The 27,516-nt window shown below is 39.7% G+C and overlaps 2 protein-coding genes across 6 annotated transcripts in view; one reads left to right on the top strand and one right to left on the bottom strand.

The window, feature by feature from the left end:
- Positions 1-27,516, bottom strand: part of LOC106070330 (membrane-bound transcription factor site-1 protease-like) — a 90,411-nt gene that overhangs the window by 26,118 nt on the left and 36,777 nt on the right. The window lies entirely within an intron of this gene.
- On the top strand, positions 100-27,516 carry LOC106070357 (QRFP-like peptide receptor). 2 transcript variants are annotated; one of them, XM_056034803.1, is made up of 5 exons: positions 100-352; positions 20,095-20,373; positions 23,883-24,220; positions 24,953-25,171; positions 25,835-27,516. In XM_056034803.1, exons 3-5 carry the CDS (start codon positions 24,065-24,067, stop codon positions 26,546-26,548), a joined length of 1,089 nt encoding a protein of 362 aa, XP_055890778.1. In that variant the 5' UTR covers positions 100-352; positions 20,095-20,373; positions 23,883-24,064; the 3' UTR covers positions 26,549-27,516. The 2 variants fall into 2 exon arrangements, with proteins under 2 accessions (XP_055890778.1, XP_055890779.1); XM_056034804.1 differs by lacking the exon at positions 20,095-20,373.

The following is a 27,516-nucleotide window of genomic DNA, read 5'->3' as shown; positions in this document are numbered from 1 at the left end:
GAGACTCTTGGTGTGGAGAGTAACTAGGCTGTATGCACCAGTAGATCTATTTACATTTTGAGACTCTCGGTGTGGAGAGTAGCAAGTCTGCATGCACCAGTACATCTCGTAGCCCTGCCACTCCCGCCAGTCCGCTGAGTGAGGTGAAGACCTAGCCAGCCGAGTGTGTCAGTCGTTCCTCTGTTTCTCCACACACACGCACGAAACAAAGGGAGTGGGGGAAAAAAAGTTTTCCTGGGATCACTTTCTAAACTTTTCCCGTGCATAATACACACACTTCTAGGATACAAAACTATAGCCTGGATATACACACACTCAGTAGCCAGCAGAAGTGGATATATAAATCTGGTTGGTAAGTAGTCATATGTATATTAGCAATCTGCGAAATGTGCGATCAAAGTTATCGCTACACCGGTTCAAGTAAAACACTAATATATTGAGTGTAAGCAACCATACAGATCGTACTTTTAACATTGTAACTTATTCCTGCCTATGTATCTTGTTTTTAAAACACATAGATCTATAGGGAGTATAGCTGGAAGCTTTGGCGAATAAAGAGTTAAACGTCTATTTGACTTATTGTCGTAGTTATCATTGATCTTATTGTATCTTACTGGAAAGGACGAGTCCAGGAAATGGAGTGTAGCCGAAATGGAGTCTTGCATCTGTCCTGCTATGGTACAAATACAACTCTTGATTGAAATGATATTAACTAGGGGTATACTGTTTTCTTATGTATGGATTAGAAAGTCTTTGAATGTACCAATTATGACCATTCATCATTCTCCACTTTCAATAATCAAATTCGTATATTGATGAACAGGGATATCGGGTTAGTCTCTTCCCTAGCCTGTTTCAGCACGCCACGACCACAGCGGTGATTTTGAACTCCATTTTGACTTGATACATTTATTGAAGTCGAACTTGGGCTCAAGGGTTCGAATCTCGGCGAAGACTAACATTCTGAAAGTCGAGATTTTTAGGGAGCCCGTGAAGTCCACCCAACTCTAATGGGTACCTGACTTAAGTTGGGGAAAGTTAAAAGGCAGTTGGTCGTTGTGCTGGCCACCTGCTCGTTAACCGTTGATCAAAAGATGCAGATGACCTTAAACATCATCTGCCCTATAGATCGCAAGTTCTACTATTTATTGGCGTAGGAAAATATCAAAACAAGCCACTGAAATACAACACATGCTATCCTCAAAATTCAGAGTACAGCTTCAACACAACTGTAACTCCTCCGTTGTCCAACGATGTGAGCGAGATGATAGGTGCTCATGAACATATCCTGAAAAACAAAATACTCATGAGCCTTTGGGGGGGGGGGGGACAAAAGGCGTAAGATCAACGGTATGCTTTTGAGGCGTCCCCAAGAGAGGGGGGCGCATTTTTGTTTCGTTGTTATGACCTCAAAATACAACAAGAGAAGATTGGAACCTCTTAAGCCGTCACTTCAATGGAGTTTGATGGTGATGATAATGCATTCAAATTATGTATTTAAATTTAAAAATAAAGGGAAGAACTCCGCATGTACAACTATATATATATCTGAATAATCGAAACGTTATTTCCCTTATTCAATATCAATTAAAATAATTTATGAGCAAAAATTAATTGACTAATTGAATAATTAGTTAATTTGTTCATGTTTAGTTAGAAACAATAAATAATTGTTTAAAGTTTTAAAGTTGCAACTTGATCTAAGAGTGGGTATGAGAGAAATAACGTGTACAATTATCTAAGGGGATGAAACCCTGAATATTTAGCCATATGTCTGACTACTGAAGAATTAGTTTCCCTTGTCGGTATAAAAAATTAACAGTAATTAATTGACTAATTGTTTTTTTTTTCATTTATTCATGTATCGTCTTGGCCAATAACTAATTGTGCAAAGTTTCAACTTGATCCGAGATTGGGGGTGTGAGAAATAACGTGTTCACAATTTTTACCAGACAGAATGGATTGATATAATATATAAGCTTTGTAACATAAACAATATCCCGTGCCGATGCATCAGCCTATCTCTAAATTAGTGCTAAGTGGCGAAGCGCAGCACCCTTCCAATATTACCCTTGGCACAAAGTGTGTATAGTTTATCATTGAAATATGTAAATCATAGACATGGATGTCAAGAGAGTATCCTCCATACTTGTTGGTCCTTTTCTTTTGGATATTGTCCGTCTACAGATAAGCGAACAAATATAAACCAATACGAAATGTATAAACTCTTATGAAGGGAAGATCTAATCAGATGGTATTCAAAGCAGTTTGAGCAAGTCAAATTTGAAGACAAAAATCTTGAGCCAGGGAGTGTTAGGATCAAGTATTTATGTGTAAGTAAACATTCACGCACACACACACACACACACTAGCTCACACTGAAAGGAAGGGACGAAGTTCTTTAAGTCTTAGGTTTGAATCCTCAAAGGGAAGTAGTTTGGTATTTTTTTTTCTTTCATAACCTTCCTACCAACAAGCATTCGGATAAAGCAGAGAGAGAGGTGGAGAGAGAGAGAGAGAGAGAGAGAGAGAGAGATAAAGATCTAAATCCGCATCAAACAAACACCACCGAAGATGTAATCACCTTAAGCTATCCTGTGACCATGCAGGCTCCGCGCGGTCCAAAATTAAGAATCAGGATCAATTAGCCGGCGCACGGTCCGAAATTAAGAATCAGGATCAATTAGCCGGCGCACGGTCCGCAATTAAGAATCAGGATCAATTAGTGTCCATTTAGAAGCAGACAGTGGAAAGACGCTACATTCCCTGGGTATCATAAACTCTAATATGGACGTTCAGTTTGACTCAATACAAAAGTATATTTCTTTTTTTTCGTTGAAATTAGAATAAAGGCAGAACATTATTGCAATAAAAAAAAATATTTACAGAACAAAATATTTCTTCGAGGCTCAAAAAAAAAAGTAAATTGTGTCGTTGTTTTATTTAAATAAATAGCTATAAAGTTTTAGCTCCCCCCCCCCCCAACCGCCCTTTTTTTTTCCAAGCTTGTTTTTCCATATATGTCTGCGTTGATGAAAAATATTTTTTTCTTGATATATTCAGCTATTAGCTTTACAAAACAGATTGAAGCAAAATGATTTTAAAGCGTATCAAACAAACAAGAAACCTTTTTGTTACGTAGGAAGACAGCAATAACGGAATCGGGAAGTCAGAAAACATAACCTTGACCTTTGTGGCCTCCACTTCTGAGGAGTCTTCAACAGTACGTCTGATGACTAACGATATCAAGATCAACATTGTTTACATAGTTTCCCATGAACACGCAATCCATTTCAAAAGGTAAAGAGCTGGCGCGTTATTTTCCAACCGATAGGGGGCGAGGCGAGTCTGTCAGAAACAAAGCTTTTTACCTTTCGGTTTCGAACCGGGAGATACATCAGAGAATTTCTGACAAGCTTTGGTCCAAGTTTTCAAAAGGGAGTGGGATTTTAACAATATAAACAGATCGAAGTAGATGGACAGGGGGGGGGGGGGGCTTCTGAGATCTTTTCTACAAAGCTTATATCAACTCACTCTGTCTGACTAAAAGTGTGTACATGTTATTTCTCCAACACCCAATCTAGGACCAAGCTGAAATTTTGCACAATTATTTCTTTTACCTGACAAGACAAGAATCAATCTAAAAAATTTAACCAATTAGTTAATTAACTATTGGTAATAAATTATTGTGTTTTGGTATCTTGGACAAGGGAAAGAAACCGTACTTGAGAGATATGGTGGTATAAGTTGAATTAGTCCTCTTGAGGACTCTTGAACCTTGAGTAAACATTCACCAAGATACCCCCTTCTTCCCTCCCCCTTTCCCAACTGGTCAGACAAGTGATAGGATCATAGCGTGGTGAGAAAGATAAAAAACTAAACAAAAACAATTGGTAAAAATATAAAAATATTTCTAATCGCACAGATTTATAATGCCTAAACCAGTCCTAAGTATAATTACAGGGCTGATCCAAACTAACTGATACAAATACACTTTGTTTTTGTTTTTCAAAAGTATTTTTCTTGTTGTACACATCTAAACTCTAACACTCTATCCACAATACTCAAGTAGACTGTTATCAGAGATTGACCCACTTTAACAAGTGGGGTGCCCTATTTAAGAATTAGAGACTCCGGCAACCATTTTACTCAGCAACTATTACGAAGTGCTCTTAAGAACCGGCCTTAGCAGGATGCCAACTCCCCCGGGGGGTCGGCCTCTTCGTGGAACCCATATGGAAACGTCTGGGAAGGACATTTTCCTCCAGTGGATTCCCACAGCACGTTCTAGCGAACAAGCATTGCGCATGAGGAGGATGAAAGAACAGCTCCCTTACAACTGGGGTCATACGTTTATTTGATTGCTCTCAATACATTGAACCCCCTTGTGGTTGAGATGGGAGAATCCAGGCGGGCCCCAAGGATTCTAGTTCATGGGGGCCACCTGATAGAGGGATCGGTGAAGAGCCTCCTTTCATTTCTGGTATCTGGGTAAAAATCCTTCCGTCAGGTCAAAGGTCATAAAAGAGCGCAGATTGACCCTTAAATCACTGAGGATGCCACCCCCAACGCCGTTTATGATGTTATTATCAATGTCAAATTAAGATTTACTTATTTTGGGGAGGGGGAGAGAAGAGAAATGTGACACAAGAATTCTAGGGCCAAAGTGTCTGGGTGGGGGTGGGACGATATAAAGCGGGCTGTTAGATTCAATGTCACCGATATTCAAATCTACGGGCCAAAAGTATGTGTGGGTGAGTAAAAAAACAAACGCGGGACGTTTTAAAGAAGTGAAAAAAAAAAGTCCGGCCAAAATAACAATACCGATACATAGCCTTAAACAAATCAAAGGTCGTAGCCGGTGGGCAATGCTAGTTATTTTTATAATTTACACCAACACAGGTCTTGTCTACACTAAGCCTATGTAGGGCGCCTCTAACATCTAGTCACTTGACATCCCTGCCAAAGACTCCAGTCACCAAGTATGATTTAGACAAGAGCTCTAACAATCACATCGGCACACTGCAAACTTCACCCAGAAATCCAACGCTATTTTACCCATTAGAACAGGGGTTCTCAACCTGTGGGTCGCGACCGCCTTGGGGGTCGATTGACGATTTGCCAGGGGTCGCCTAAGACCATCGAAAATGTGAATTGTTATTGTCTACTCTTCTATTGCTGTATGTGTGGGGGGGGGGGAGGGGGTCGCGGCAGAGTAAGGGAGTGTAAAAAGGGGTCGGCGAGCATAAAAGGTTGAGAACCGCTGCATTAGAACCTATTTTACGATCGCCCACAAACTCAACACTGGAAACGTAAACTTAGCAGCGCACACGTCTGTCCGTTCAAGAACAGACTGCTAGAGAGTTGTGAAGCATAGGGGAGAGAAAACAAAACAACCTTAACAAGGGAAAAACACACAGCTATATCTCTCAATAATGTAGAATGTATTTCTCTTTTTCCGATGTCCAATAAAATAATTACCAATAATCAATTGACTAATTGGATAATTTTTAAAAATTGTTTCAAGTTTTGTTAGGTAAATTAAATAATTGTTTCAACTTGATACAAGTAGGATGAGGAGAAATAACGTGTACAATTATTCAAGGGGACAAACCCTATATATTAAGCAATATTTCTGCATACGTGTTCAAAATTTTTACAAGAGTGAGCTAATCCAAGCTGTAGAAGAAGGGAGCAAAATTAAAATATATTATTACTTTTACTGGGACAAGATTTATTCATAAAGACAAAAACTATTTATCGACTAAAATCTATTAATTTAGTTGTTTTGTTTTTTTTTTGTTTTTTTTTACAAGAGTCACATCCAATGTCTGCCTGATTATAAAAATATATTTTCATTGCGGCTCATCGAATTAAAAAAAGGACCGCTAACTAGGAAAACATACTGTCACGCTCGACTGCACAATGCGTTAACCCTATCCTGGTTACTGCTAAACACGCAAAACTGTCAGTCAGGCTATCCTGTCGTATAACTCAAATATAGTTTGTAAATGTAATTTGTTCACTAGAATAAAACTATTTGGCATGTGTAGGTTTCTGAAATGCTATTTGAGTTTGAAGATATTAAAAATTGAATCAATGCGCAACAAAGATATAGTTTCAATTCTGTATGTTTAGAAGAATTCGCAAATATGTGCGTTACACTGTGAGTGAGATAAAATTTGATAATACACACATTTCAACTCTCAAAACATAAGGAAACACATACATGTATTATGTTAAAACACATACACAAAGTGATTCTTCTTCTTAAACCAAAACATGATCAGATGTTATGTATTTATATTATAGACAAATAGGGTACTTTTAAGACTACAACAGGTATATAGAGAAAACAATTATGAAATGGAGCTAAAAACTCCATAATCCCTTTAAAACATTTTTTTAGAGGAACGGACCCCAATCCAAAGAAAATCTTCTCGATGTGGTGCTCTGTTTAACGCACAGCAGGCGACCTGATTATACTGGACTCAATTTTCTCAATGTTTCTGTTAATATTTCATGTAATTTGTTACTACTCCAATGTTTCAATGGATGTGCACTGTGTCTTTTGGACTCTAATGTTGGTCTGGATTTTAATTTGTGTGGAAACGTGAAAAGAACAAAGATGCCTGTGTGTGTAGTCGCTGAATGAACTCTTTATGTTGTGTCTGTTCTATTCATGTAAATGTTTCTGTTAATATTTCATGTAATTTGTTACTACTCCAATGTTTCAATGGATGTGCACTGTGTCTTTTGGACTCTAATGTTGGTCTGGATTTTAATTTGTGTGGAAACGTGAAAAGAACAAAGATGCCTGTGTGTGTAGTCGCTGAATGAACTCTTTATGTTGTGTCTGTTCTATTCATGTAAATGTTTCTGTTGTCTTGTCTGTATATGAGAAAAGAGTCCTTGTAATCACAACAAATGTCCATAAGGATCAATAAAGCAGTCTTAGTCTTTGTCTTAACCAGTAGTCAATCTCTCTATATATATCTGGTTTTCAGGATGTTCTGTTTAACCAGTAGTCAATCTCTCTATATATATCTGGTTTTCAGGATGTTCTGTTAAACCAGTAGTCAATCTCTCTATATATATCTGGTTTTCAGGATGTTCTGTTTAACCAGTAGTCAATCTCTCTATATATATCTGGTTTTCAGGATGTTCTGTTTAACCAGTAGTCAATCTCTCTATATATATCTGGTTTTCAGGATGTTCTGTTTAACCAGTAGTCAATCTCTGTATATATATCTGGTTTTCAGGATGTTCTGTTTAACCAGTAGTCAATCTCTCTATATATATCTGGTTTTCAGGATGTTCTGTTTAACCAGTAGTCTTTTTCTGTGTTGACCATTTGAATGTGTTTCAACCTGTATTGTGAGGATGCTTAGATCGTACCTGCGCTGCTCAGCGGTGATGGGGAGGCCAGCATGACAAAGTGCTCTCCTGGCACACTGGTACTTCAGCAGAGTGTTTTGTTGTCCCAACCTACCACCCCCTGATGGGCATTGACGCGGTAATGTATAGGCTAGTGATTTAGCCCCATCGCCCCTCCCTTTTCTGCTATTTCTATGGCTGTCTGCAGCAGAATTAGATCAGGGAGTACTCTTGGCATTGACTTTTTTTTTCTGTTCCATAAGTAATTTATATATATATATATATAAATAGGTAAAAGAAAGCCATCGATTTTCAATAGAAATATTGATAGTATTGTACGAGGAAGCATCGCCCATGTGATGACTATAGAATAAGCTGCCAAATTTCCAATATATAGTTTTAAATATATCAGTATCTTTGTCAGGACTGGGTGATACTCAGTATGATAGCCTCAGGGCCGGTCCTCCAGGTTGCGGGGCCCTATGCGAAACGGATTGCGCGGGGCCTAATTTAGGTTGTGATAAGGATAATAAGTAAAAATTAAGATTTTGTATTAGAAAATAAATTCGTCTTTGCATTTTATTTATACTTTACTAAGTACAAAATCACTGTCAAATAAACATTACGAGCCATCTACAGTAAATAGTAGTTTTCCAACAAAAGGCCGATAAACATTCATATCTGACTTTAAATTTAATATCGACTAGCAAAATATCGCTTTTGTTTTTTATTTCTAAGAGGCCAAGTTAGATTTAGATCTATATTTGTATGCCAGTTACTATTAAAGTAAATTAAGTATTTGAAATTCTTGTTTTGGTTAAAATTCGGCTTACTATTACATTTTTATTAAATGAAAGCTGACAATGCCGTTTAATCGCGAGTAGGATTGGCGTTTTCCATATTGAATGACAACCCGAAATGACAATTTTGTATTTGTCTGTTTTAAGGAGATTTGCATCAGTTTTCAGAAGATTTTAATAATTTCATGAGATTGTCATGACTTTTTCTTATATTTTATAATTTCATGAGAATTCCATGAACCCTTTAATAGTAGGTTAAAATAGTTTTATTTAATAATGTACACCTAGAATTCGCATCGCGCGGGGCCTATGAAAGAACGGGGCCCACTGCGGCCGCATAGGATGCAGTGGCCTAAGACCGGCCATGAATAGCCTTATTATTATTATTATTATAATTAGATTACAACAAACTCGGCCACAGGTGACACAGATGAACATCGTTACCAACTAACCCAATTCGAATTCAGATTTAATAGAGTGCTACTTCATTATTTGACGTGCTCATGAATGAGAGATGCGACGTGGAGTCGTGAAAGCGTCATCATTGGTGCCCAAACACGCAGACACAAAAAAAAAGGTTACGGGATAGAAGAACTAGAATTCAGCCAAGTCTAAACAATATCTGCTGGTGTTGAGTAGACGCGATTGGAAGACTTCCTTGATAATCCGTTGACAAGAAAGAAGTGATGCCAGAACTTCAATGAATCTCTCCAGCATGGAAACTAATGCAAAGAACCGACCAAGAAATGCAAACAACTCAAAAACATTCGACGAGTCTCTAGATCATGTCAAAGCAGCCGCGTCGATCAGAAAGGGACTAAGTAATCGAGACAATGCTGTCCCCAGACTTGCCGATTCCCTTTTCCACGAGTCTGAGAAGCCACGTGGTCTTGACCTGTATGGGGATATACGTGCATTGCGCACAACAGCAGAGGGCTTTAGTCCAGGGCGCTTGCATGAAAGGATTTGAGTTTTCCCAAGCCTACATTCCCGTGGAGAGCAAGAAAATGAAGTGAAATTTAAATTAACAACAACGGGAGTGATAATCAATGTAGTGAATAGACACGAAAGCTACACTAGACTTTGATTCTATCTGTGCAACTGTTTAAATAATAAAACAATATGGACACTGTAACCAGTGTACAAGCCTCTACAGTTTAGAACGGTGTGCCTCGTCCTGGAACATGCACCTCATATGAAACCTTTCCTCAGTCAACAAAAATGTCTGTAAGGCAGGACACCGTTAACACCACGTGGTTTCATTTCATTTCTGTCACGAGCAATCTACAATGTCAATAATGTGTGGCCGTTCCCCCGGGTTTTTTTTTCTCTCCACCCAGACCCAACGTTTCCTATGGCGCCCTCGTGTTCGCCCCCCCCCCCCAACACTTTATAGAACTGTGCAGCGTGAATGCGAGTAGACTCATTGAGATGAGCACAGAGAGACAACGCGGGCGGGGGCGGGGTTAACACGTTTTTAAAACTTACACACACACACACACAATCTCTTCCTGAGCTGAAACAGAATAGTAGGCCTATATAGATGTAGATCTAGCAGCTGGAAGGCTACAGAAAGCTAAGACACATTTAAACTTCTGGCATTCTGTTACAATGAATGAAGAGGCAGACATTTTAGGAGAATCCAAGAACAAACTAGATCTAAGTTATTGAACATGGTCAAGCGTGTTGGTGGCTCCAGGTAGCTTATTTCCAGTAAACTTACTATACTTCCACTATCTTTACTTCCACTGTCAGTACTTCCAGTATGAGTACTTCCGATATCGGCACTTCCAGTATCTGTACCTCCAGTATGTGTTAATACGTAGACAAAAAACTACACAGGCTACTCCATGAATCGGCTAACCCAACAAAATAGTTCTCTATTCACTGGGGAGAGGGGGGGGGGAGGGGGGAGAGGAACAGCCGGGAATATCTACCCGGGACAAGTGACCATACATTAGTTATGACTAGAAGATAGTCAACATAGTTATGGAGGCATGATAATGCCATGATTATGTCAACATACACAACACAACACACAAACACACAAATACTATCTCTGGAGTTCCTCTGCCTTTCTTCTCCCTAGCGTTATCGTGTTGTCATTATATCCCCCCACCTCCCCCTCCACTTTATATTTCTCCTATCAAGTCCAGCTTATAAATCCAGTCAGTGGATGATGCTGAGTGAGCAGAAGACTAATTTTGATAGGGCAGTCTCTTCAGTCCTAAGATTAAAGAATGCAGCTTTTTGTATCTGTACGAATTATACAGCCATAAAACCCAGCTGTGGCCTACATATTTTGTCACAAGTTACACAAAGTGTATTTGTCTCAAATGTATGTGCGGCCTTTGTAAGAGGTAACTAGCTGTCTCTTAGTAAGACAGTTAAGTCACGTGTTCTTTTCCTACGCCAGAATGAGTCAGCAGACTTCTCAGCGGGTCTTTAAAACTTTTTCTTAGGGGTGGTGGTGGCGGGGGGGTAGAGTCAGAGAACCCCTTGAAGATCCCCATCTTCTAATTTCTACATTCTCACATGAAGTTCAACTGATTTCCGTCACTCTAAAAAACAGCGCCCACAATAATTTGGATCTTAAGAAGAACTAAAGGCTGATTAAAAAAAAAGAGCACGCTGGGACTTCGGTCTTACAGGCGCTAGTGAAAACGAAGTCATTTGTCTCAACATTATGAATTCTGAACTACTATTATGGGGGCTCTAACCTCTCTTCACACACATACACTCACCCCAACACGACCCTCCCCCTGTTCCGCACCGGCTTTGACCGCTGTTGAATCAGGCGTCTCCTAGATGAGCTACGTCACAAAGACTGTAAGGCCTGGTGAGCGGTAACTCACGGCATTCCTTTTACTTTAACATCTTCAACAAACACAGACATGCTAACGACCGTGCAGCGCTCACCTTCTCCAAGTCTTACCTCACGGGGTCCCAGGTACATGGGGAAACGTCAAGCCAAACCTAACCTTCTGCTGTACAAGACCAACTCACCCCCCCCCCGCCCCTTTCTCCCATCCCCCCCTCCTTTCTTCTGCATTTCAATTTGTATTAGCGTTCTATTTAGACCACAGTGTGTGTGTGTGTTGTGCGTGTTCTTTCCTCACGTATGAAATAGTTCAAGTTTGGATTGCCAACTAGATCTCGAGGACTATTTCCAGCTCTGACCTGCAGTTCTGGGTTCTATTTATACATTCTGTAGTCTTACCATTCTGTCATGACAACCCTTACAAGTTTACAACCATTATTAACAAATTGAAGTCTTTCATTATAATTTTTAAAAAACAACAACTTTACTTTTTGTTTTAAAGCAAGTAAAATGTTTGCATTGAGGAAACAACCCAACGTCATAGTTAACTGTTTTACATCTTTTTTTTTAATAAGAAAAAATGTACTAAAAATTACGCAGATTTTGTGTGTGTGTTTTTCAAACCATCGTAAAACTCAAGATTTATCTGAAGATTCAAGAGATTTTTTTACGGACCTACTTTAAGACTTATTTTTAAAAAATCAATTAAACTCGGCTCGCTATTGTCTATGGTTTACTTTATTTTGTCATATGTTGTTGATTTTTTTATAAGAAATTAAATACAGGAAAAGCTCGTAGACAACGATCAGCAAAGAACCTCGAAAACTTGAAGTTCATTTCAAAGGATCATGCGTCATCCATTAACATCAGAAATTACCGGGGGTTTTTTTCCCCATAAAATTCCAATAACACTCATAATTGCGGACAAACTTTACCACGGAATCAAGAGCCTATATCTATCAGCAAAGGGAGACAATGGGCAAAACTCATCCCGGTAGACTATCTAAATAAAATGTTAGTTCATGATATTTATTTTGTCATAGAAAAAAACTTGTTTAAGTCCCAACGTAAGAATACACTGCTACAGTATGGCTACATTCTCCTGTCAATGATCTAGAAGAGATGATATTAAATAAATAATAAAATACCCAGAAAGACACAAAGATAAAGGCACATTCCTCGTTCCATATGCTAGGAAAAATTTGTACAAATGCTCCTTCCTCCCTAGTGCTATTAGAGCATGAAATGGGTTGCCTGAGTCAGCCAGGAAAACCAGTGACTTGGCAGAATTTTAGTCATTTATTAATATGCATGACTAGATTGACCTAGGGACACGCGTAGGACGTAATCCTCTTTTTGAAGTCACGTCTGTATTTTATAAGATAAGCTAAGCAAACGTCGGAAAAGTTCGTTATCTCGCCCTAAGTTGCCCAAAAAAAAAATAAAAACACAAAAAAAGATGATGTTATTTTAAGGACAATTCATTTCCTGTAGCGATTATCGCTAAATGTTTTTGAAAGTTCCGACATTCAACACTTGAACAAATACAAAAACCGTGGACTATTAACAGTATATAAGAGATTCTCATCTAGCCCAATAGGAGTGAAGTGCATACCTACACATTCGAATTTGATCTTAATTGTGGCCAAGTCCCCACTCTATCAGCGTATTCTCATGACTCGTCCAATACAAAGATACAGCTATACTCAGATGTTAGCTTGAACTCTTAACGTTTCTCCATGGCTCTTAGTATTACTTATTGCCAGTGGCGTAGCTAGGGTGGGGGGAGGTAAAGTCCAAATATGAAAATCCCCCCCCCCACTTAAGGTGGTCCTCAAATGAGTGTCCAATTTTTTTTTTTTACATTAAATAATACTCCGATGTTATGTTATCTTGCTTTTTATTTTGTTATGTAAATTAATGGCCATGTTGCATGTATTCCACACATTAGACCTTATATATTTATTAAGTACATTATCTCATTTCATGATCTCGAATGTCAAAATGCAAAACCCTTAAGGAAACAAGCCCCCCCCCCCCAAAGCTCCCATATTCCTTGCTAGGCCTTGTTGCCTTTGTCTCACGTATTGAAATAAGGGACATGACTCGAGGAACATTTAAAGTAAAGCTCTCGACTTGATACCTAAACCGCTACAGGACTTAATTTTTGGGGATGGTACAGATTGCGTGTGTATATGTGTGTGTGTGAGAGAGAGAGAGAGGGAGGGGGAGTTAATGGTGGAGTCTAGATCAACGAATATATTTTCCCCTTTATTCAAACAAAAACTATGGCCGCTGTGTTTAGGTATCAGCAAATCATTTCCTCATCCGATTTCAAATCGTGTGTATAGTTTATGGTCGGGGGCACTTTGGGACTATCTAGGTCATGACGTGGCCGTGATTGCGTCATTCTTGTTGAACGTTAGTTCACCAAAAGATGTCGTTAAAGACTTACAGCAATGAATGTACAGAATGAGCTCGCTTCTCGCTACATAAGTAAAGTCACGTGCTCCTTTCGGAACGTTCCATCTATGGGGCAGAAGATATAAAGGCTGTTTATGTTACCCACGGTTAACGAGGGTGTCGTGTGGCCAGCACAACGACCAACCGCCTTCACTTTTCCCCAACTAATGTCAGGTACCCATTAGGCGCCCTAAAGATCCCGAAATAAAAAAAAAATCCCAATCCTCACCACTATTCGAAGTTCGAACCCCGGAACACCTGGGTTCGGAAGCCAAGCGGTGTACCACTCCTCCACTGCGCCTCCTCGCAACAGGAGGATGCTTCAGATTTCAGCTCCCCATCTTCACGAGGAACCTGTATGCCGCGTGTTTCCCGCACACTGTAAAAGCGTAGGTAATTAGCTCCTTCATTACATGCCCGGAGTACGCTATAAAGAAATATTCCAGTATTTTTTTTAGGCACTCATCTTTGAAATATGGCGCTAGACTAAGAACTACAGACATTTTGAAACTGTAAGTCTTTGAACGTTTAACAACGTAAACAAAAATAAATACGCTTCAGAAGAACTTAATGGACAATTATTGTCTCCTTGGTTTGTGTCCTAAAGATCTACAAACGAAGATCACACCTTGGAATGAGCAGTCACATTTAAATAATGCACTATGCTTTTTAGCTTCGGACTTGAAGACAAACCTCAAATTGTTTTAAGTCTCTTGTATCGGCCAAACCTCAATAAAACATGTCTGCGACTAAATAGAATATTTGATTTAATTTATTAAGGCGTGTACAAATTTCTCAGGTTTCACCACACAACTTGTACCAACTAATTGTTTAACGTTTTTATCGAGTGGTCTCGGGTTCGAGTCTTTTTGAAGATTTAGATTTTTTTTAAATTTCGGGATAGTTAGGGCGCGTCCGTTTAACTCTAATTGGTACCTGACTAAGTTGGGGGGAAAAAAGCGGATGGTCGTTGTGCTGATCACATGATATCCTCTTGAACCATGAAACAGATGACCTTTGCAACATCTTTTCATTCAAAGATAGCAATGTCTGAAAAATGTACTTTACCCTTTACTTGCTAATAATTAATAGATTTTGGTGAAAATTGATGACCAGTTTGACAGATGTAGTTACTCATCAAGTTATATTTTATCATACTAATAAAAGCATTTGAACGTTTAAGAACATCCCAACACATTATAAGTATTTTCAAACTCTACAATTGGTGTCAGAAGTTAATAATATTTTTTTTTATTGATATTCAATCATTTCCAACGTAACTGTTTGAGCCACTCAAATATTTGATCAAACTGCACATTTGTGATGAAGCGTCAATTCAAACACGTAAATAATATTTAAAAAAAAAATGCCTATCATAATGCACTGCTAGTTTGTTGTTGTTTTAAAGCCGGATATTACTTTTAGATTTCCTCTCACGTGAACCAGCGTTTCAACCCCCATCAGTTATCTCTTTTTACTGTCTCTGCAACTGAACGGCTAGACCAAGGTAAATAGATTGTGCTCGAATGTTACTGGAGGTCGCTGCAGGAAATTAACGGAACGTGTTTGTGAGCGGATAGAAGGCTAGCAGAGTGAGATGGGGGGGGGGCGGGAGAGGAGAATTTGTCCTAATAAATCTTCCTAACCCTAAAACTGCAAGAGACACAGACAGTCACGTGTACAAATCGACCACTTAAAACAATACAAATTCAATCAATACTGATGAATCTCTTGCTTTGTGTGGTTTATAATCAAGCGTTTGTAACAGTTTAAACGTAACCCAAATGCACGCTTTTGAAAACGACCGTAACAGATTTAATTAACTGAATTGGTCATTTTATAAGGACGCAAACAGAACGAATATGCGATGACCTGCTGACCACTGTCAAAAAGCGTAAACTGAGACATTAATGTCATATCACAAGGTCCTCAGAGCTCGTACACACTTCCTTCAGGGAACAGTACCATGGAAAAAAAGAAGAGAAGGCAGAGAAAGCGATTGGAAGAAAACATAAAAGAATGGACGGGCCTGTCATTGACAGAGATTGTATCCAAGGCAAAAGAAATAGAAGAATGGAGAAAGACGGTCGACAGATCATGTGTGGTACCCCAATTGTGAATTTCAATAATATTAATTATAATGACAGTTCGCACTGCTTACGGGGAGATATTGTCAGATTTCTAGCTGGGGCATGGACTAACGCTGTCTGATAGTACAACTATTGTTGTCATAACAAGTCTCATTCCCATGCCAAGTGGAACAGTTGATTGGTGTCCAGAAGATATCATCGGACTGACAGAATCGATGTTTTCAACATGAGACAACTACAAGTAACAGTATCGACAGCACTTGAGTTACGGTGCAGGTGAGGAGAACGTCTATGTTATTGTTTTTTTTGTTTAGCGCAGACTTGATAAGAACCTAGATCTCGGTAGCAGCAATAAAAACAACAAGCGCCATAACAAACAAAACACCAACAAACAACATCGCACACGTAAACAAACACAAATAACAATAAACAAACAACAGTGAAGTAATCATGGACGTTTTACTCGTGTTTGTATTGAGTTGGTATTTGTAATCGAGCTTGTATCCCAGTTAGTATTTGTAATCGTGCAAGTAATCGAGTTGGTATTTGTAATCGTGCTTGTATTCCAGTTAGTATTTGTAATCGTGCAAGTAATCGAGTTGGTATTTGTAATCGTGCTTGTATTCCAGTTAGTATTTGTAATCGTGCTAGTGTTCGAACTAGTTGTTTTTTTTTTCAATGGTTCTTGTATTCGAGTTAGTTTTTCTTGTGTGTTTGTATTTGTATTCGTATTATCTGGTGTGATAACATCTACAAAAAAAAACAAACAGCAAACACTATAACAAACACAAACAACATAAACGCAAAAACAAACACGATAGTGCAAACAATACCAAACAAAAAAAAAACACAACGAGAATTAAACAAGGAGACTAAACAGCAACAAACACAAGAAACAAACATAATAATAACAACAAACAAAAAAAAGGTCATCGCGGGGTCCTATTGCTGTATTAATCCTGTTTTTTAATCTCTTCATTCGTGATGCTGTCTTTGTAAGTGACACCTAGGATCTTTTCTGTAACATCTTAGTTCCATTGCTAGAATCCTCATCTCGAGATCAGCAGTCAACGTCCAAGATTCGCATGCATTTAAAAGTGTGGCGGTGACCAGGGAGACATCAGTCTCATTTTAGTTTCGAGGACTAAGCCTTTGTCGGCCCGGATTATTGTGAGTTTTGCAAGTTTTGCACAGTGCGCAATTCTGAACAGTAGTTCAGGTTTTGGTGCCTCTGAGACAATAGCTCTAAGATATTTAAAGCTATTGACACTTGTCAGCTTTTTGCCACAAATGCTGATATCCCCTTTAAAGCCCTGATGGCTACTGGTCATGATTTGTGGGTTTGTTTTCGGCATTGATTGGCATATCATATGCTGCTCTGATTCTTCTTCTGTCCTGCAAGACCATCCATTTCACTTTCATCATTTTTCGAGTGAAAATGATAAAGAAAATAATGACCAATTGTTATCATCTACTTACTTTATTACATTTACATTTTGTTTTTTGTTCAAGGCCCAGCTTCCGTTTGACCGTGACGACACTCTACCACAAGAGGTGTGAACGTATTAACCTCTTGTCAGAAATCGCACCGGACTCCCCTAGTACTGCACTGTGGCAGGAGTAGGAAGTGAGTAACTGACCAATCCTAGAGCGCGTGAGTCGTTGACTTTGTTTCCCTTGACCCTGTCAGCGCGTGGAAAGACTTCATTATGTTCCAGCTAAAACACTTGAAGGGAAACTCGAAAAAAAAAACATCAAAGGAGAGGGGGGAAAAAGTCATAGGGATTATCCGTTATGACGTAACAAAAGGGAAGGAAAGTCTTTGTTCATTGTGATTAGACAACTGGAAAGAAAAAATAAAATAAAAAAACACTTTCACCATTACGAACCTAAATACTTAAGGAAAAAAAAAAAACTACTGCCGATACGCAATCGTATAGACCCACTGCGTTGAGCCCACTGACCTGAATTCTGTTATGCGAGCTACGGCTTTTAGCTCACCATTTCCCAGAATCACTGACATATCCGGCTGACTGATTTTCAGCCCAATCGAAGTAACAAGCACGCTCTGACGATGAGATAGTATCAACAAACATGAGGGAGGTGGGGGCTGACACAGTGGTGGTCACATCCCATAGTTTCTGAACATCGACTCATTTAGATGTTAGCAATGGTCTAAAGTCTAAAACAATTTTTCTATTAGACGGATGCTCTGAGTCCACCCAACTCTAATGGGTACCTGACATTAGTTGTGGATGGGTACCTGACATTAGTTGTGGATGGGTACCTGACATTAGTTGTGGATGGGTAACTGACATTAGTTGTGGAAAATAAAGGCGGTTGATCGTTGTGCTGGCTGCAGGACACCCTCGTTAACCGTGACCTTTACAAGGTCTGAGAGGTGTAATTTACTCTTCGTAATTTACCCGGAGCCTATGGTTACTAGTTGTGTGCGGCCGATCACAGCAAATATGTATGGATGATTGACCATTAGTTCCCCTCTTCAAGCCTTGAGTTCAGATGTCTGTGCACTACAGTTCATTTAGAGTTGTAACATTAATAAAATAATAGTAGGCTTATTCCAACACCTTCTTCCCTTTATACCTTAGATCAAACTTTTTCTTCTTCCAAGTCGAGTCTTCGAGTTGTCCTGGGTACCATTCATTCTTCTCAACCTTGGTCTGCCTTTAGGACGTTTTCCTTTGGGGGCTTCCTTCACCACCCTTCCTTCACGCAGACTGTCGCTTTCTTTCAAGATAACTTCACAGTCTTGATGTTTTTTTTTTTAATTTCCGAAACATTTTTAGAGTTTTGTTGATACCATTCATAAGTATCGTGATGGTTCCTATTATACAGATAAATATGTTCCTCTTTCAGACATTGTGATCTCTAGGGCAGATGATGTTTCTTTAGCCAACGGTTAACGAGCAGGGTGTCATGTGGCCAGCACAACGACCTTGACTTTTCCCAACTAAAATCAGGTACCCATAAGAGTTGGGCGTTCGCCGAGATTCGAGCCCAGATCCCCAGGTTCGGAAGCCAAGCGCTTAAAACCTCAACCACCGTGCCCCATAAACAGATAAATATACGTATGTATTTGTCCATTTGTTTTCCTGAGGACTATATTGTATTTAATAAGGCTTTGGTGGTTTTTTGTTGGCGTAATAGTTTCATTGCAAACCATTATTATGGCGTTTTGTTTGTTTGTATATTCCACCACTGCACACACTAAGCTACCATATCCTGTATGTCATTGTCAAAGCTAGCCGACCATTAAACTAACCACGTGACCAAGTGCGCTTGTTCTTGTTTGTGAAATCCTTAAAATAGGCACTCGGGTGTGTAGGTCAAGGTCAAGAGCACCGTGTCGCAGTCATGGTACAGACAAACATTTCGCGGTCACAATTTTCAGAGCATGACACAATTAGACTAAAACCCTTACAGAAGCACATACGCTAAATCTGATGCTGATATGATGCTCGTTGTAAAACTTCAAATCTATTCCACTAAAAAATGATGACAAAAATTTTTTGCAATAAAATCCCTTGGATACAGAGATCAAACGAACTCTTCTATCAGGCACTGATTCCCTGTCTTGTAGATCCTGAAGGTCTGTCAAGTAAAAGGATTTATTTTTTTTACCTTTACTTATCCCTTAGTCTGTTGGGCCGTTGGGGCACAATGCAAGATTTGTCGACCGTGCTTCTCCATTCCTCTCTGTCTTTTGCATTAGACAGAACCTCTTTCAATGTCCATTCTTTTATGTTGTCTTTCCATCGCTTTCTGTCTGGCTCTTCTTTTTCCTGATACTGTTCCCCGAAGGAAGGTCTTTGCGAGCCCCGAAGACCGTGTAATATGGGAATAGATGTTTAGCTTTAGTTTTTTTTTTATGATAGTTAGCAGGTCATCGTGGATTATGCTCCTTTTAAGTCCTTTAGTTCAATGTGATTTCAAAATCGAAAGTGAAAGCGGAAGTTGCTATTGTACACGTGATATTTGTACTTTCCAATCAGTAGTCAACAGTGACGAATACATCACGCAACGAGTCTCCCAGAAATCCCAATCATTATCGATGCAATCTGTCGAGAGCTCAATTTCATCGAAAAATTGGATCAGGTTTCGAATTCATAACTCTATTATTAAATCTTTAGTTTTGTCTCCCACGCGAGCGCCTTCCATTTTCTTGTTAATTCCCCCCAAGTTAGAAGGTACCATCACTTTAAATGTCTCTATTTTTTCTCTTTATAATTGAGATACCAAGGCGTAGCCGGTGGGTAGATCTAGCTACGTGGTAAGTCGTTGGGGTAGTGAAATGTTTTGCTTAAATGTGCTCACAGTATTCCAGTATGCGAAACTGAAACTTTCGATTTATTTTAATTTAACTCTTTCTCTCCTAACTGACGATACCAGCGTTGATTCCACCAGAATATGGTAAATAATTACGGAGAGAAAGAGTTAAGTGCTCTTTCAATAGCGCAGATTTTATTTCTCATACTAAAATGTTAAATAGACAGTTTTAATATTTCTGCGTTTTCTTCCCTAGGGCCCAGCTGCACTGGGTGTTGTACGTTGAGGAACGCGTCAAGGAATCAAACCCGTACCCACTGACGCCACCTCAGAACTACGTGTCTGCCTGTTCCCCCTTTTTGTTTTAAGGCACGTGTCCCACACCAAGTGCTTCCTTCTTATCCCAGGCCGGGATGAAACAGAAGAGCTCAAGGCAGACGCCACTTTGACGTCTGGGAGGGGGAAAAAAAGTTCGAGAAAAGGTAGAGAAAGATGACAAGGACTACGTCAAGGGAGATCACAAATAATAACCCAGGTACAAAATAAACATAAGACTCTTTTGTTCCCAGAAAGCATCTTTTCTGTATCTTCCATGACCTCAGTTGCCCTCCTTGAACTAAGATGGTTCAAAGGTCAAAATCATCCATGTACCAGAACTTAATCGAACAGAACGCTGTCTCAAACATAGTACATTTACTTCCTAGCTTGTTTGCTTTCTTCAAAGTACTTGAAAGAAATTTGTTATACTGGGTATCCATATTTCATGAACAGTATGAACCTCATACTAACGATTTAAAAACATAGATCTGGGGAGGCATTTTCGCCCGCATACCTCACATCTGATGGTGGCAGTCTTTTTGCCTGTCTGAAAATAAGGACTTTATATTCCAACAACAATTGCTCTCCGAGCTGAGACTATGTCGTCTGACGACTGGATACGTTATACGGCCAGGGAAACAAACACCCTATACTTTGTTCACAGACTTGCGCTTACATTTAGAAAAATAAATTAATAGATTCTGCAAGTGTCATTTGACAAAGTTTTTTTTTTTTCATCATTAAACATTGTAACCCTAAACGTCCAAAGTTATCCAGATATGGCAATGAAATGTCAATCCACCAAAGAGGGCTACAAATAGGGTTTCTGACTACTCATGGCCCCAGCAACTTTCTATGTGTAAAGTAAGAAGCAGAAGTCGAGCAATACAATCTACCAGTAAACAATACAAATAACTGTCCAGATAATGTTAAACTCAGAACACATTTGCTTGTGTTTGTTAAACATTTCCGAAAAAAGTCCATGTTTTTTTTTGGATGGCAAGAGGAATACATGTATTTAGTTTTGTAACAGTAAGACTCCACGAATTACTTCCCTTCGGACTCGTTAAATTTGTTTGTCATGTTCCTACATTGCCCATAAGTCAAGTATTGTTAGCTGAGTTTTTTAAAGGCCTGCTTTCCGAAGAAAATCATTAGTCAGTACAAATCTGATTTTCCATTGCGCTTTTTGTTTTTGTTTTCCTGAATTGACAGTTTGAGAACCATGATAATAAACGGGTTTAAATCTAAGACGAAAAGAAACATGGAATTAAAATGTAGATTGTTACGACACACATACACAGGCACATACTTGATGACCGTGAGACAAAGAAAGAAGACAAAAGCCAACTGTTACACACGCTAGGGTAATCTAATCTCCGAACGCTGAGCTCAGTAATAAAAGAAAAAAAAAGTGCACCTGGATTGACGCAGTAACACTAGATTCGCAGTTCCTACTACCAGTAGCTTTGTTTCCAATGGATAGACATGGCGACCCGGATTATAACAAACAAATAAGACGTATTGAGAATTTTCAAGATAAATTTTTAGAAGCCAAACATGTTAGAAGATCACTGCTGCCAACTTAATAATAAAAACGAGCTTGTCCAACAAGCGAACGATCTTAGAAACCTTTGCTTAATACTAAAAAAAAAGGCGCACAATGCATTAATCATCAACACTTCATAGTCCTGTTTCCCGGATACATAAATAGCTGGCTACGTGCATTTATAATGTCTATGGAAACCTGCATGAAGCCTGAATGTCATCTAAGGAAAGCATTTCGAGGTGTCGAGCCGAGAGCAGAAGAAAATCCGTTAGAAGAAAAGTTTGATGATCATCTCATCGGTTAAGACAACACAATTTAGCACTACGTTCTGTGGCAGTTAAGTATTTTATGTCTGAAGATTTAAACCTTTCCCTTTACAACCTTTGGTGTGCTAAAGAGGCCAATTAGTGATACGCAGCTGTGGTCACAGGCTGGGCATCTGTAATAACCAGGGGCTGTAGCACTCTCGCCCTTCTTTCTGCTACTGCTGTATGGCATCTGCAGTCCGGGACACTTCCTTTATGCTCAATCTCCACTTTTTCCGAACTGTTCGTGTCGATTTTGAAGAGCTTCATATCGCGTTTTCCTACATCAGTATACCTTAGAAGTGGACGACCAGCGGCTCTCCTGTCCTCTGTTAGACAATACTAACACTGGCTATCCAAGTCACGAGATGAAGTCCTCGGTTGGGACAATCCTAGTACTGGCTAGCACTAGTTGTAGCAATTCATAAGAAGAACTGAAAAGCCAACTTTCTAATATAACATCAGTACGGCCTATTCCATTGAGTATGTACGCCTAGATCTATAGCTCGTATTTTTAATATTCATACGATACCGGAAGGGTGTACACTTTTTTTTATTATATTTACATTTACTTCCAATCCAATTTTTTTTAGCAGTATCAATATCTTCAGTGCCGAAAGTGGCGAGACTCCTGACTTCCTAATCACTGTCAACATACAAATATTACCATCTACAAATGAGCTATGACTTGCCTCAAAGAGGTCAGGTTGCGAACTTTCAAAAGGTCAATCGACAAACCAATCGACATTATTAATTGTTATCTCAACTCACACAAAAGAGAGCAGAAATCCCCCTCCCCTGTCTTTTCCTTAATTTTCATAAAGATAAGATCTCCACGCTCACATCCTGTAAGACTGGGGATAGAGCTTATGGCGTGCACTTAAGAAAAAAAAACTATCAGCTCAATGCCAGGCTTAATTAGTCACAACACAATGACTGGACGAGACAATAGCAATGTCGAATTCAAGTAACAACGCTCGAGACAAATGAGTTATTTTTTTTTTACTAGAAATAACTGCTCAGAAAATAATTTGGAACACATTAGCTGTGTATGTGTTAGTTAAACATTCTGACAAACTTCCATGTTTACATAGACTGTTTACTGATACGATTGCCCAAATGTTTCCTATATCCTTATTCGCCCCATGTGACCCAGATGAATCCCTTTTATATAAGATACAGGTCAGTGAATAGCGATTTTTTTTTTAATTGGTGAATTCAAAGGTCATGTGCACAAACATAAAGGCGGCCCCTTAAAATAAGTAAGAAAAGTGTACTTGGGTATGGCGGATGCTCTTCATGGGGAGAATAGCACTGCTGAGAATGAGAACTCACTACAATGAACTTTATACTAACTGTAGAACTAAGACTGGGGAAGTGAAGGGGAAGTCACCTAGACGTGCTTCGCAAGTGGAGACTATTCCTAGAAGTGTACAACTTTTGTCTCCCTTGACAAAGCCAACCTAAAGATTTTCTCCACCTGCCTACTTAAAATGTAAAACTGCATGCATCGCTCTCGCAAGGTTTTCTCTAAGTTTTGACTGCTCATCTCAGCCGAGTAAACATTCTAAAAATAAACACACAAAAACTCGCTACACATTTTAAAAAGTGCGGGCCAGAGAAAGCTATTAATGTTGTTGCCTTTTTTTTTCCCTCTCTTCAAACCCTTTTCCCGGAGACATACAATGTTAGGTCCTTCCTCCATGTGTAGAGAGTCTGTTTTTTTTTTTAAAGGGGAAACTGAAGTCTAGCCTATCTCGGGAGTTACGCTAACTAACGTATCGTTAATGACAATATTGACGACATTTACGAGGTCTGCTGAGAGTAAGACTGTGCCACTGATATCAATGCTGAGCTTCTGTATCTCCACAGACAACACAGAAGCTGAAGAGATCGAGTCGACAATACACCGAGGCCGATAGAAAACAACCCAGAGCTACAAACAGCTCAAGCGAAACAGCCAATAGGACGCAAAGCAACAAAGCCGACAGCTGAAGCAACACTAGCAGCGCCAACCAAAGCTGTAGAGACACACACGAAAAAGAAAAGCCGAGATGAATATATCAGCCAACACCACCACCACCACCACCATGCCGACGCCTTACACCACCAACCCCAGAATGGTGAACGGAATCATCATTCTGATCCTAATGATCTTCATTATATTGGGCAACGGTCTGGTCTACTATGTCTACAGAAACTATTTTAAGGTAAGAGAAGATGAAGTTCCCAGTTTGGTCAATAAATCAATAAGACAAACCAACAAACACAAAAAAAAAAAAAAAAATATATTTTTAAAAATTCAAAAATATTTTTTAGTACATTTACCACTCATAAAGAACTATTTTATTAAAGAGCCTTTGAAAAGTGCCTATATAGTATAAAGCTAAATGTGTGAAAAAACAAAAACTAACGCCTACAAAAACTTCAATAAGGTAAAGCTTGCCACTAGGCAATGTAAAAGCACTAATTGAGGAGACCATAATGTAAAGTAGTTTGGAAGTAATGTAGAACTTTTGACCAATTTTTATGAAACGTGGCAGGAATGTTCCTAAGATCATTGCGCAGACACTAGTACATGTTGTAACCCTCTCTTGTTCTCCGTGGTGGGCAGGGGCCGCAGCGCCGTGTACTTAATGTTTTATGCTTGGTAGGGAGATCCATGAAAATGTTTGATAATATAATTGAAGTTCCTCCTTGGTGACAGAAGATAATCAAAATTGTATTTACAATGCAACGCAAGATAGCGCAATCTTAATTTGGACATACACTTAGAGGAACACTATCTTATTATCAATTATCTTATTATCAATTATCTTATTATCAATTATCTTAATTATCCCTTATCTTATTAATACTTATCATATTATCGCTTGTCTTATCACTTATTTTATAAACACTTATCTTATTATCACGCCTAAAATGTATTCTCTGTTTTTTAGGTGAACATCTTCACGTTCTTCGTGAAGGTCCTGGCGGCGATGGACCTGCTGACCGCCTTCACCACCATGCCGATAGACGTGATGGTCAAGCTGAGGCCACTGGACGAGGACCAGATGAACCTGGACTTCATGTGCAAGGTGTCGCACTTCGCGGTCTACTCGAGCCACCTGTTGAGCGTATGCGTGCTCACGTTCATCTCGTATCAACGCTACATGAAGGTGAGCCAAACGCCACATGGCCAAAGAATAGTAGTAGTACTCAAATGGCGCCACGTGACTCTGGCCATAGCACTACTCGATCAAAGAAATGTAGTTGTATTTATGTAGTGATTAATGAATTTAGCGGAACCACTACTCGATCAAAGGACTGTAGTAGTATTTATATGGTGATACATGAACTTGTCCGAAGCATAACTCCGCCTAAGAACTAGTAGAACCAGAAGGGTGATACATAAACTTGGCCAAAGCACTACTCGGCCAAGAATTGTGGTATCGTTAAAACAATACATAAACTTACACATAGACTTTTACTAGCACTAATAGGGCGATACATAAACTTACACATAGACTTTTACGAGCACTAATAGGGCGATACATAAACTTACACATAGACTTTTACGAGCACTAATAGGGCGATACATAAACTTACACATAGACTTTTACGAGCACTAATAGAGCGATACATAAACTTACACATAGACTTTTACGAGCACTAATAGGGCGATACATAAACTTACACATAGACTTTTACGAGCACTAATAGGGCGATACATAAACTTATTTTTTTTTTTGTTAATCATCTTTGTTTTTTTTTTGTTTGTTTGTTGTTGTTTTAATAAAAAGAAAATTATAATCTTTTTTCTTTTATTTTATATTTCAAAGGTTTGCCATCCACTGAAGCCAGGCTTCGACCTACGACAGGCCAAGATCATTGTCTGGATAGCCGGGGCCTGCTGTACCGTGTTCTGCATATTCTCGCTGGTCATGATGGGCCGGCAAGACATCCGAGTGCAGGTCCGCGAGGGCCTGGTGGTGAACGTTACCATCTGCCGCTTCGAGAAGCAGTACGACGGCACGCCCGTCCAGATCGCCTTCCACCACTCCCTGTTCGCCATCTTCGTGGTGGCGCTGCTCAGCATGTTCTTCTTCTACATCCTCATCGCCCGGGAGCTGCGGCGGTTCGAGAAGAGGAACTCGGAGGTCTTCATGTCCGTGCCCACCACCCCGGACACGCACTCGGTGCACAGCGCGCACGACCTACGGCACGGCTCGTACGTGGACAAAAACTGCGTCCTGGCCACGCGCATGGACAAGATCTCCACGCACATGTACAAAGTGTTCGCCATCATCACGCTCATCTTCATCCTCAGCTACCTGCCGCACCTGGTGGTGCTGATCCTGCAGGAGGTGCTCCACCTGGACGACTTGGTGCTGACCTACGCCCAGAGGGCGCTGGTGGAAGTGGCCTACAACAGCCCTTACATCAGCTCGGTGGTCAATCCTATCGTCTACGGCTTCTCCAACGCCGAGTTCAGAGGTCATTGCCGAGACCTGCTCACTTGTAAAATATTCCGAGGGGGAAGTTCCTTCTATTGATAAGCAGTGAATCAACGTACAATTCTAAGCAACATCAACCAAGCTTCTTACGTTTGAGAGCCGAGAACATTTGAATTTGACAAAGTCAAAACTTCAATAGACCCAAGTCGAATTTTTTTCAGTTGTCCTCAAATGCAATAAGTATTTTTTCAAGTGGATGTTTTGCAGTATAGCTTCTTATTATCTGTTCACAAAAGAATCCTGCGTTTGCTGACACAGAAGACGCCAGTATTATTTGCTACGTCCATTGATCTGAATCCCTGAAGTTGGACAATGACTTCTGCTGGACACCGACAGGGACGTTGCTTTCGTTTTGTCATATTGACATTTACCTGGAATAACCGTTCGCACGAGATCCTTCGATATACTGCGCCTCAACACTCACCAGCGACGTCGCAGCCTGTGGGCAGTGGAGACCCATAGCTCGTTGCCACGTCGTACAGACCTGTGACGTGGCAACAAGCAATCTGTCTCCACTACCCACAGGTTGCGACGTTGCAGGTCAGTGTTCCACCTACAATGACGATTGGTCTCGCGTTGGCCATAACTGCGAGGGGCAACTGGTCAGTTAGCGCCACCCTCTCCCCGCCACTCTCATTCCATCCTCAAGGCGCCTTCAAATTGAACACGCCCCACGCTTGTTGCTCCATTTCAGTGGTCTCATTCATATTGATCAAATAGGGCTGGAACATAGCGTAAGGTGGATGAGGGGAAACCGCGTGCCACCATAGCAACGGCGCCAAAGAGTGGACTCGTGTACACCTTGTCAACATTTTTGTTGTTGTTTTCAGTTCAGCTGCAATATACCCCAGGACCACCACACAGACATGTCTGAATGGTTTACAGTGTGCACTTTGCTTGTGCAGAAAGTGGGAGGTTACCATAATTGTCTCGTCACTAATGCCTACTATACAATTGTGACATAATACATGCAAATAAATAAAGTATTGGAAATAAAAGAGAACAAA

Source organism: Biomphalaria glabrata, chromosome 7 (genome assembly GCF_947242115.1).
Source record: "Biomphalaria glabrata chromosome 7, xgBioGlab47.1, whole genome shotgun sequence".
Lineage (NCBI taxonomy): Eukaryota > Metazoa > Mollusca > Gastropoda > Planorbidae > Biomphalaria > Biomphalaria glabrata.
The sequence above is the reverse complement of the archived record's forward strand: the minus strand, read 5'-3'. Positions and strand labels throughout refer to the sequence as shown.